General features: G+C 27.8%; 3 protein-coding genes across 4 annotated transcripts; 1 reads left to right on the plus strand and 2 right to left on the minus strand.

The window, feature by feature from the left end:
- Positions 1-303: 303 nt before the first annotated feature.
- Positions 304-3,464, minus strand: LOC111032467 (probable ubiquitin-conjugating enzyme E2 W-A). The gene is made up of 6 exons (XM_022312816.1): positions 3,138-3,464; positions 2,964-3,055; positions 1,788-1,890; positions 1,569-1,724; positions 724-799; positions 304-613 (listed from the first exon to the last, which is right to left on the minus strand). The coding sequence occupies exons 1-6, from the start codon at positions 3,159-3,161 to the stop codon at positions 600-602; spliced, it is 465 nt and encodes a 154-aa protein (XP_022168508.1). The 5' UTR covers positions 3,162-3,464; the 3' UTR covers positions 304-599.
- A 207-nt stretch (positions 3,465-3,671) lies between these two features.
- On the plus strand, positions 3,672-7,879 carry LOC111032466 (probable 39S ribosomal protein L49, mitochondrial). Of its 2 annotated transcripts, none has more exons than XM_022312815.1 (3): positions 3,672-3,851; positions 5,365-5,554; positions 6,715-7,879. In XM_022312815.1, the coding sequence occupies exons 1-3, from the start codon at positions 3,795-3,797 to the stop codon at positions 6,993-6,995; spliced, it is 528 nt and encodes a 175-aa protein (XP_022168507.1). In that variant the 5' UTR covers positions 3,672-3,794; the 3' UTR covers positions 6,996-7,879. The 2 variants fall into 2 exon arrangements, with proteins under 2 accessions (XP_022168507.1, XP_022168506.1); XM_022312814.1 differs by lacking the exon at positions 3,672-3,851 and adding an exon at positions 3,872-4,469.
- A 264-nt stretch (positions 7,880-8,143) lies between these two features.
- On the minus strand, positions 8,144-12,739 carry LOC111032468 (interference hedgehog-like). Its single transcript, XM_022312817.1, has 13 exons — positions 12,721-12,739; positions 12,419-12,521; positions 11,640-12,278; positions 11,245-11,466; positions 11,021-11,176; positions 10,790-10,945; positions 10,144-10,233; positions 9,850-10,063; positions 9,357-9,516; positions 9,059-9,278; positions 8,718-8,933; positions 8,439-8,638; positions 8,144-8,377 (listed from the first exon to the last, which is right to left on the minus strand). The coding sequence occupies exons 2-13, from the start codon at positions 12,480-12,482 to the stop codon at positions 8,228-8,230; spliced, it is 2,487 nt and encodes an 828-aa protein (XP_022168509.1). The 5' UTR covers positions 12,483-12,521; positions 12,721-12,739; the 3' UTR covers positions 8,144-8,227.
- Between the last annotated feature and the right edge of the window lie 244 nt (positions 12,740-12,983).

A 12,983-nucleotide genomic window follows, 5' to 3' on the forward strand; every position in this document is an offset into this window, starting at 1 on the left:
AAAAGGATGTAAACATAATAAACCAAATTCAATTTTATAAGTAATAAATATTTGAATTGAGTGCAAAAAGATCCGTTAACAAATATTAAATACAAATACCATTGACAATATAGATATTTAAATATATTAAATCAGGAATCAATATCAATTAGTTAAATTATTCAAAATGTGTCATTTGTGTTATTTTAATTAAAATATTCCCAATAAATAAGGATAATAACTTTATACTCCATTTATCTATGATTTACAATTTAATATATTAATGTACCTATGTTATGTTTATAAATACATGATTTTTACAAATATATTTTTACCTTGTTCATGGAATATTTTATTAGCAATATGGGTTCAGATTATTTATTAAAATACACTACTCAACTTAAGAAAATAATAGTACATTACATATTTATTAGTGTGTATAATAATTGAAAAGTAATCATATTTATTTATAATAAATAAATGTACATTCAACAGGATCTGGGTCTAATTAATGATTTTGTTAAAGTGAGTACATTTAATTGCAATAAAAATAAGATCACAATTTTCACTAAATAAGAATATATTGTAGTGAAAAGATTAAATAATGGATGTTCAATACTTCAAACTTTGTCATCTAAAAATATAAAGAAAACAAATTAACCATAAATACAAAATCTTAATATTTTTTCATTAACTACAATAATAATAAACGGTTCATAAAAGTATGGGATTTTATTTGCTTACCATGGTACCACCATTTTGTTTTTTTTGGATTTTTGTTGCATGTTTTTATGTAAAAACTATTGTCTGGAGGTCTTTTCTGTAAATTATAATACAAATTATTTGTGGTTTAGCATATAATTTTATAATATATGATGATACATGCAATAATGCAATCACATTAGAATTTAAATAATTAAGTCCAATACAAGTTTACAACAAATATCAGAATTCATATTGTATTAATTGTACTTGAAATACTTATACAAATGTAAATTTATAATTACTTATCTATTCAATTTTTTAAAAACAAATTTATGGCTGTACTAATAAAAATAGTTAAATTAGAAATATGAATCAATGGGTCCTATTCAGTAGCGGTCTGGCCAGGTCAGCGATCACCGACTAGGCCCCCTTCAAATGGTCCCGTGTCTTAATAATTGTTCCTAAATCGAAAGGCTATTTTAAATAAATAAGAAATGATAAAATATAGCAACTGTCAAGTACTTACAATCAAAAGTAAGTACTTGGTATTATTAACGAATTAATTGCAAATATTTACGATTGGCTTTTTTTTTCTTAAACAAACAACTAATAGGGAAAACATTATTTTCTATTACATTTAATGTTAATTTTAATTTTAAGTTGAAAAATGTATGCACATTTTTTACTCCTTTTTAGTGCATACACCCGATACACTAAACAAAATATATACATACAAATCTAGTAATGTGAAAGTGAAAAAATATTATTCTATAAAATGATGTGTTTAAGTGAGGATTCACTTATTTATATTCCTTCACTATTTTAAACTAGTAAAACCTTGCAGAATATTATATTATTATTTATGTCATTTTTGTGAAAATCACCTTTTCTTTGCAGCTACTCAGCATAGATATAATTGAAAGACAGACAGATTGAACAGATAATGCTGGTGACCAGTCATCAGTAAGAATAGATAAACAAATATGTCCATTACTATACACATGTGGATGAACTGGAATGTTTTGGCCCACAAATGTAACCTTAAAAAAAAATTATTGTTATTAAATAAATTGTTAAAATAAAATAAAATAAAAATTTTTTACTTCAGGCGACTCAAAAGGATAACTGGTACCAAATTTGAACTGCAACTGGAACTGTTCTCCATCATATATAGTACCTTCAGCACCTTGCATATTTATAGTCCAACTAAAACGTAAGATTAATTAATTAAACATCATATAGAAAATAAAATATCTATGATATGCTATGAACTAATGAAGTTATAACTATCACTAAAACCAGATAATTTTGAAACAAAAAAAATCCTTCAGTTGTACCTGTTTAAAAAAATGTTATACTTAAATCACAGGTAGTTAGATTATTAGAAAATCCAAGTTGACATTTTTAAATTAATTCAATTATTTGTTTAATTCTTCTACTGAAACTTTTATTTGGTGAAATTACTCTCATTCGTTTTAATTAATCCTAACTATCTGGTGCTGACCTGCAAGACTTACTCAAGTCTAAAATATTAGATTGTTAACTAGATTAAATACTTTGGATAGTATAACATCCAAATTTATGTTACAGAACAAGTAATACATATTTTTTAGTATTAAATTTACATAAAAGCTACAAGATCCTAACAAAATATATATATCTAATACCTATACAATAAATGTATGATAAAATTAATAACAAACAATAAAACAAAAACACATTATAATTAAAACCAATACATTTTAAATATACTAGTGAATTTGCATTGATTTTATATAATATTTCTATTTGTAACTGAGTTATGAAAAATTTTAAATTGCAATAACTTGCTGGAGAATTTAAATAACGTAAAAAATCAAAGAACTAATTGATAATCAGTACATAATGTTCTTATCTTTAAGTTTGGTAATAGGTCGATTCAATCTAGTTGGATTCCATAGCCATTATACTTAACACGAGGGAATATTTGCAAGACGCAACCATGTTTAATTTTAAGATAACAATTTATATTGAGTCAACATTGCAAACATTTGCTAGGTCCTAGGTGTGAAACCACCTTAAGCCTAATAGCACAAAATTGGTTCAACTAAAAGCAAATTTCCTATATTGTATGTTTGCAAGATGGAGATAATACACGCCAATGTGACATTCTCTTAAGATGTTAATAATATTATCACAGGATACATAATATTTAAATATTTGTAATTAAATTACAAATTACACATTATCAAATAAAAAGTTTAAGCCAACACAAAAGCAAAGATTAATTTTGTACTAACATATTGAGATTTTGTTCAGCTTGGTCAGCATCTACAACCATTCCTGGAGGAGGTTCTTTAACGAGCGATATCAATTCTTTATGAAGTCTTTTCTATGTAAAATAAAAAAAATGATCAAACAATATTTTACAAAAAATATGTACTTGTAACAACAATGTATAAGCTGATACATACTTCGGATGGAGTTTTACCGGCCATTTCACGACAATCTCCGACAACAAAACAGATAATTTATATTATTTTTAAAGCTGTGTAGTATTCATAGTGTAATCATTAATTAATGATTGTGTTGTTTTGTCAATGAGAACATAAAATACATATTGGCCATTAAGTAAAGACGATGGCCTACAGCGAATTCCCAACACGATCTACACACGATTGACCAAAAATTGTGGTAAAATTAAAAATATTAGTTTTCATAAACTGTATCTTTTATTTAGTTGAGAAGGTATTTGAAAAGATGAGTCTAATGTCTATTAACTATTTCGCTTCAGAAAACAACAAAAGGTCTTGTTGTCTCTTATCATTAACATATTGGTACAGTGTGTCGGATGACACGCCAGCTGACTGTTTACAAAATGGAAGAATAAAACAGTCCTGAATACAAGTAATTTAGTAACCAGTACAAACCATAATAATAATAATAATAATTGTGAATATTACCACAGAACAATATGGTAGTAAGGAATAACCAGACAGTGATGTAATGAACAGTTTATACCTAATACCTATCGCTATAAAAAAAATCAACCAATCCTAGAAAATAAACGATTTATATAGAACCATAGACCTTATACTACAACTTACTATACAAGCAAATGCAATGAGTGTATGGAAAGAGGCCAAACGATAGATTACTCAATATGTTCGGGAGTGCGGGGTAATAGGGTAAGATGTTTAGATATATTGTAGTTTGTCGTCAAGACAGTTACGTCATCACTGCGAGATGTTTTACCGCCGCTCGTAAATCGTATTGCAGTAAGGTTGTGATCACGGACTTGCTCTGAAGACTAAGTTTGTGGTTGTTATACAGTTCTTCAGTAATTCAGTTCTTGTCTAGTAGTAAAAAAAGTTGTAGTTACTGTAATGCACGGTTATAGATATGTGTTTTGTATATATATATCTGTGCCGTAATGTATGGAACAAAATATAGGATAGTTCCCCGGAGTATGATAAGAACTGTGATAAAGAATATTTTTATCTTGTTAATAATATATTATTTTTGTTCTGTGTCTCTGTGATAAAAACCCAAAAACAATTTGCGGCTTCTAAAATACTCGTAATAGTCGTAATTCATGCTGAATGCTGATATACTTAATAGTTAATACTCATTTCTCATGCTCATAGAAATATAACACACTGTACAATTACTTATTAGTATTTTAAATTTTTCTAATATTTAAGTAATTTTGTTTTTCTAAACTACTCTGCTTGAAATTCGCTATGGCTGTACGAATACTTTTCAAAAATGCCATGCTTAGAAGTGGAATTACTTTGCGATTAAACGTAAGTGACTTTAAAATATTTTGGAAATCACTAATCAGGATACGGATATCTAATGAAAGTGTTTAAAATTGCTGGGTTCAAAGAACAGCAAGACACTTGTAGATTTTTGAATTTCTCATATAGTTTCTCCTAAACCACGATTCATGGATAGCTACAAAATAATAAATAAAGTTTTTAAACAAATCTTTGCCATTTTCAAGTATTACAAAAGCATTAAACTATCATTGAAATCAAATACTTAAGCATATCAGTTATCTATTTACTTACCAAAAGATCATGTTTTATTTCCCGACACGGCAATGCATGTAGTTAATATTTGTACTGCTGCTCAGGTCTCAGAGTAGAATAAATATGTGCTCAGAGCAGGGCCGGATTAATGTTTTTGCTGCCCATAGGCTGAAATAAATTTACCGCCTAATTTACATAGGTATTGATACTTTACTAATATTTCTACGTTGTTTTTGGGCCACTCTAAAAAAAATGTTACCGCCCTAGGCTATAGCCTACACAGCCTAAGCGATTATACGACCCTGGCTCATGGTGTAAACATACATGTCAACACAAAAAACTTTTCTTTTATAATGAACATTTTTTTGTGTTCAGATCATGTGCACAATTATTAATAACTGCCTAATTTTAATCATAAAGTTTTTAATTTTTTATGTAATTTTTTCTGGGTAGTTCATATGCTTCTGTGCGCCATAACACGAGCCACCACTGGCATCGTGAGTTAAAACTAATTAACATAATGCAATTTATTGAAAGTATAATTTGATACATTTTAGTTAGGAGGTTGATTATTTTTATAAATTATATCTTCATACAAAATATATAAATATTTTTTATAAACACAATTGGTCCTTTTTGTGAATTTTTTATCATTGATGTTATATAGAATTTAATGTACAAACGTGATTCATCATACCGTTCAAGTCCAATAGCTCAAGATTCATCATGTTATGCCAAATATGAAGTATCATCTTCGCCAGAAGAATGGAAGTTTGTTGAGAGACTTCTTCCGATGACTATCATACCTACACCTCCTGACAGTAAAGATTTGCCATCAGGATGGCAGCCACAGACAGGTAAACAACATCTATATAATATAACTGAACGTGTTAATTATAATATATATATAATATACATATTATATCATATTATACTCTGTGGTTATTATTCATCTTAAAAAAAGTATGGAAATGTTTGTAAATATTTTAATATTTTTTTGTTTGACAAGATATTGCTGATTGGAATATTTTAAACCATCAGTTATAACTTCTTATAAGTATTTCTGCATTTACATTTTTGGTGCATTGAGCTGCAGTGGGTAATTTTGCTAGCAATTTCATTTTGTTTTTCTAATTTTGTAAATTTACAATTAATTTGGCTGTGTCAAATTATCTCTGCTCCTTGGAGCATTAAAAATAATAATCTCCACACTGACTTGAAAACTTGAACACTTTTTCATTTAACAAAATCATATTATCTTTTATTTTGTTCAAAGTTAACCCACCATCAAAGTCCACTTTATTATCATAGAACAATAATCTTGTTCTATAATAAAAAAGCGACACTCGATCAGCTGATCGGGTTCTTGTGTATCTATAATCTGAAGCCTGAACCTAAGAAACTAGCCCAATACCAACATGATGTTAGACCCTTGATTACCTGTATTCAGGAAACATTTACTGTCACAAAAGCGGGGCAGCTTGTTTATCATTTCCTATTTTAAGTATGCCACGACGGTGTTCAAGGCCTCGATTACCCAATTTATACAGTATCATATCCCTGCTTTAATTTACTTTTTTTTTGCAAAGTTCCTGATAACCCCTAGAGATGTCAGACACCCCCCTGGCCTAGAGATTTACTAATTTACTCTGTCAGGTGGCACTTCTGATAAACTTCTCAATTTAAAGCAATGTTTATTGTTTTAATACAAAAAAACTTGTAAATAGTAAATACCAACTTATAACTATTTGAATAATTATTCAGAATTAAATTTGTTTAAATATAAATCCCCAGTGAAATATTAATTAATTATGGTATAAAAATAAGTTGTTTTAAAATTATAAATCATATTTTATTTATACAACTTAAAAACTGTGTCGATATGACCAAATCATGTAAAAATGAAGTAGATCAAAATATTGATAAAAAATTATACTTCTCTAAAGTTTATACCCTAATGTAAAAAAATAATATGATAAGGTGTTTGTATGTTTTATTATTATTTATGGTTTTACAGCGACATTTGGAAAATATCCTTACTTTGTCCATCGGACACGCAATCATATGCTACCTGTGTATCTCAAAGTTTCCATGAGAGGAACAAGACGTATAACACAAATAAACAATGTAGATGGTAACATATGGATGTTAGAAGAGGCCATAAAAAAATACTTGACAAGAATATACGGAGATAAAAAAATAATTGCTACTAAAGTACATGAAGTATGTGGTCATTTATGTATTCATGGAGATCATGTGTCTAGAATTAAAGAATGGTTACTGAAGAAAGGTTTGTAAAGAAAATAATAGAATACATGAAAAAAAAATGTAATATAAAAATTAATTTACATTAAAATAATATGTATAAAAATAAACTAAAATTGCACTTTGACTTAACATATTGTTAAATTATTTATAACTATACATTAAAATTTAAAATTCAGATAACATAATACAAGAAACACAAATATAGGAAGTAGAAAATAGTTACTAGTTACTGTTAATACTGAATTACAATATGAGCGAACAAAATTAATAGTACGAGAACATTATATAATAGTGACACATGTAGGACAACTCTTTAAAAAGCAATCACTTGGGCAGTAATATGATTATAAAATTACAATTACATAAATAAATTAAAATAACAGTTAGGTTAAAGTATTTAAGGAAAAATGAACTATAATTGATAGCAATGATTTAGAATTCTTACTATGTAACTCAAAAAAGTAAATTAATGTAATTTATACCAAAAATAAAATATTAATTAATTAAGTTTATTAATATGTATGTCTATACTCTGTTCAAAATAAGATCATTATCCGGCGGTGACCAGTTTTTGTCAGGCAGCAGTCAGACACTTCTCCTACCAAGTCACTGAGCTAGATCAGTGCTTTGAAATAAAGCCACACCCATGAGCACAACTTGGCCACTGGGTAATGATCATATTTTGAACAGATTTAAATATTGATTTTTGTCAAAAACAAGTCCAACGCGCCACTGTTTAGTAATACAGCTAATATAGATAATAAATTAAAATTTTAGTTGAAATTAATGAAACACAAAGATCACAATTATTTAAGGGTACACTAAAAACTAAATTCTGTAATCGTATAAATATAAATTCTTAATCTAAATCACATAAGTACCCTGCATAACTAAAAACAATGTAAAAAAAAAAATAAAAAAAATAGTTAACAAACAAATAAGAGCAATTACTAAAAAATCAATACTGATAATAATTTTACAATTATTGTACACAAAATATGCAGTTATAAATTTATAAAAAAAAAGTTGACTGTGTAACAAAAGTATACACAAAATAATCCTTCACATAAATAAAACTGAGTTGTTATAATTAGGTATAAAAGTATCTTATCAATGAGCAATTTATTGGCAGGACTTTGCATTCAGTCTTGTAGATTTCCATCTTATCTATGTGTTATAAAACCGCCTTCAGTCTGATAGATGAACACCATTCTTTATTTGAAAACAACATTGTATTCAGCAATGGTTTTTGGATATTTAATTCAAACATAGTTTTCGTCTTTTGCATCTTTAGAATGCCACGTCCTTGGAGTATCTGTAGGTAAGGGCATAGCTCGTCTGGGCAATGAATTAATTTCATTTTCAGAACAATTGTTATTATGATTTGCCAAATAAGAGATCTCTATAGCATTCTAAAAACAAACAAATTTTCTAATTTAATAACAATTTTAAATTCATAAAATAAAAACTTACTTTAGCATCAGGAGCAAGTGGATTACTAGTAATGTTAATCGGATGGATAACATATCCGTTGGGTGGATGAGTATGCCCGTGTGTATTCTCGGAGGCCATTGACAATGTGCATCCATTAACCATTTTACCATTTTTCAGAGCAAACCCATTCATCGATAGTGGCTCTAGCCCTGATACTGCTTCAGAACTCTTGTTGAGCTCTAGAAATCAAACATAAAATAGCAATACATTGTGGCAATAATAGGTAGTTAAAAGTTTTATACAAAAACAATAATTTACCTGGAGAATTAGAGTGTGATGACAACCGTTTGCTGTATATGCATACTGTAAAAAATATAAGTAGAACAATAGCTCCAATTACAGCAGCAACTGCACCAAGCAAAACGTAGAGTGACTTCACACCACCGATTGTTGAATATACATTATTATTATTTGCAACATTATCTGGTATGTTGTCACTCCACTTTGGAGTATCTGTACTTGTCTTAGGTTCTCCTAAAAAAAATTAATTTTTGCAATGTCAAATAATATAATATATTATAAAAATATAACAAAAACTTTTATATTGTGAATTTGTATGCATTTATTTAAGTTATTATTTTTAATCTAAGGGTACATACCAAATGTTTTGTGTGTGAGTATGGTGCTAAAATTGGAAGCTTCATGTACAGTAAAACTTTGTAATTTTAAATCGTATGAAGTATCTGGGGCTAAATGTGTAACAACAAAGACACGGGTATCTTGGCCATCTACAATGGCTTTGGTGTAATCACCTGCAGTACTAGTAGCTCTATAATAGACATAGAACCCTTGAACTGGAGCTAATACAGAATTAAGGTACTAAAAATAAAATAATAAGCTTTTAATAAAGATGTTCAAAATAAACATATTATATTTTTTAACATAATTACTACATACCTCCCATTCTAATAATATAGAAGTACTATCAACGGCTTTGGCTGATACTAAAGTTGGAGGTATTAGAGATCTGTTAGGTGGTCCTTTACTCAAAAAGAAATGTTTTGAAGTTGGGCCAGATTTATTATCATCGTTTGAATATACTGCAGCTATTTTAAATCTGAAACATAATGAAGATTCGTGATGTAAAAATAATCCATCAGATGATAATTTAATTTAATAGAATTACAATATTAAACTCAATGTTTAAAACTGTAATACTACCATAAGTAAAACTAACTATTTACAATTATAAATTAAATAAGCTTATGCTAAAACTACGTTTAGATAATTATGTATTGTAAAAATAATAAGTCTTAAACAAGAATGCAATTTGCTGAAACATTGAATGTTTGTTGACAATGTACTTTATTTAGATTAATTACAAATAAATAGTTTGGTAATGTTTGTATATTAGTAAACTTAAGAACCCAATGTTATGTTGAACACTTACACATAATCTCGATCAGGTAATAACTTGTCCACTTGATAACATCGAATATGCATTTGTATATCATCACTGCTTGTATTCCAACTTCCACCTACTTCTTTGTATTGCAATTTAAAAAATCGAATTTGCAGTCCATCATTTGGTGGAACAAACCATCGTACCATCACTGAATTTTCTGTTAACCTGGTTACATTAGGCTGCGAAGGAGGAACCATCTCTATCAAAATATAAAGTATTGAACATTTAAAACAATATATTGAATACATAGACCATACAATATTTTATAATTAAACATACCATTTCCTTTTTTTTTTTTATCTTTCTTTCTACCTTTTCCTTTATGGTTTCTGTCTTTCCTATCTCGCTGAGGAGACCGTGTTGTAGAATCTAATAGAAAAAATAGTATTAATTCCTATTTTCAATTCACAATTCAACAATTCATCCATAATCTATTTTTTGGTTTTCATTATTCTGTCAATTGAATTCGCCAACATACAGCTGTAAATACTGGTACTGTGCAAAATTGTCTTTGCTGTTTTTTGTAAGTATTTTCCAATTATTAATTTTTGAATCCCTCCTCCCTCGAATTTACTATTAACTAGATCAAATTTGCTAAAATTAACCACCCTAAAAGTTAATTGTAGACAATTTTCTGAAAAGATTTGTGTTTATAGACAAAAATAAATATAAAATAATGTATCCTTGAAAAATCAATACGTTCCTTGTTCTGCTCAGAATTTAAAATAGGCAAGAACCAACAATTATCATTTAAAAAACTTTTTTCATGAATAAGGAAAGTTGTTTTCTATACCTTTTTCAAGCTATTAGTCATTTAATGATTATATTACTGTACAGATTACAATTTTTAATATTCCAAAGACAATCATGTCTATTTATCCAAACAAACAGAACATCCTTTTAATAATAAAATCATTAAAATCACCTTCATAATAATGTTGTTGAGAAGTAAGTTGTGTAATTTGTTTTGGATTGACTTGAATCATAGCAGCCCAATATGAGCATCCTAGGATATTACAGGCAAAACATTGAATAAATCCGGCATGATACTTGTGAGTGTTGTTTAAAGTTAAAATGCTTCCTAAATTAAATAATATTTTAATCATTTTATAAAAATATATTATAATTGTTTGGATATTGCTCATTAATAACTAACCTTTAACAAGTATATTTGTATCATTAACTGGTTTCCCATTAAGATACCAAATAATTTTGGGTGATGGTGTTCCCATAGCTTCACATTTTAATGTCTCAGAACTGCCTTCATTTATTACCACAGATTCACTGGGACCATTCTTCACATACGGCATCTCTAAAATATAAGCAAAAAAATTTGATACATTAAAATATGTGTTGCCAAAATGTCAAAACAATATTTACCTTGAACTTGAAGTGTTATAGAATGACTAACTTTTCCATGACTATTTTCAGCAATACAATCGTATACACCAGAATCTTCAATACTAAGATTACGTATAGTTAACAAACCAGATTCAATATTGGTTTTGTTGTCATGCATAAGTATATTTTTGTGAACTCCGAGCCATTTTACAGTAGGCACTGGTTCACCGTATGGAGCACATTCAATACTGACATTTGAATCTAAAATGGTTAAAAACAATAGTTAAATGGTTTTTAAAATTTCAAAAATGTTTAAAAGTAAATAAACATAACATGTTCTATATTTTTACATAAAATAATATATTTAATATAATATAGATATCAATTATACAAAAATAATTAATCAACAATTATCAGTGAAAATAAATATTTACTTTTTTGAGCAACATATAAAGATGGTGGTTTACTTATAAACCTCGGGGATAGTGCAGCAGCATGACTTGAACGAACATCCAAGTATAAAGACATAGATAAATTTATTACTTGGGATAAAATATTGTTAGTGGCTGAACAAGTATAGTGACCAGTATGTTCAGATTGAATATTTTTCAACAGTACCGATCCAGCTGAAGATACTGGAGTAGTTCTGGGTAATGGTTGATTATTTTTATAATACTGAATTAAAGCAGGTGGATCACTTTGAACAGGATTTCCACAGTTCAGAGCAACTGTATTCCCTGCAGTAATTTTAAATTTATCTTCACTTAATGATAATGAACGATTATCGAATTCCTTCAGCGTAGCCAAACTCAATGTTGCTGCTGTGGATGCCAAAGAAGATGCACCAATGGTAGCTACACATTGATAATCACCAGTTTCTGCAATACTTTCTACTTTAACAACAAGTCTACTATTACTGTTGGTGTGTACTGAAGCTGGATGTATAAAATCTTTTGAGTTATGCAACCATTTGATGTTGTCTACATTTATATTAAGAGTGCAGTCAAACACTACTTCATCGTGAAGTGGTGCTACCAATGATTCGGGTGACCTCGTAAAATAGATTCCAATTGCTAGAAACAATAAGTCATGAATAGATTAATAAATATATATATATAACATATTAAGCAATATATTTTCTAACTTTGCAAAAAATAAAAATATTGAAACAAAATATTTACTGTATGTGTATAAAAATGTATTATAATCATACCTGAAGTATTTCTTGAAAATTCTAAAATTATTAAAATTGGGATTAAAATCTCCCAATAGATCATTGTGATTATTGATTTGGGTAGTTTACTTCATCATTGTTCCTGAAACAAAATAAAGTAATCATTAATTGATATATATTGAGATTTGTTTTATCTAGTTCAATTATTGTCAATAACAATATTAAGTTATTTGCAGAATCATTATTTATTAAATTAACTCATTATTAAAAAAATTTAAATATCAGGTTTGTAGTGTCCAAAATTGTAACTTCTCAAATAATGTTAAAACCAGTTTTATTACATTTTTATTTAACTGAGAAAGATGAAGAAGTATAAACATGGTAAATATAGTAGTTTTATATTGCATTTCCATGTTGATTGGTTTAACACATTATGTGTGTTATTAATTTAGACATTAGCATAAGCCATAAGTTCACAAAATATAGTTAAAATTTAATTGAATTATAGAACTACAGTATGACTTATACAATTTTTAAATACAAATTGAATGTTTTTGTCAAGTATATAATTTGATAATATTTTTTTTTATCTTATTACAAGCTA

Source organism: Myzus persicae, unplaced genomic scaffold (genome assembly GCF_001856785.1).
Source record: "Myzus persicae strain clone G006 unplaced genomic scaffold, MPER_G0061.0, whole genome shotgun sequence".
NCBI classification, from domain to species: domain Eukaryota; kingdom Metazoa; phylum Arthropoda; class Insecta; order Hemiptera; family Aphididae; genus Myzus; species Myzus persicae.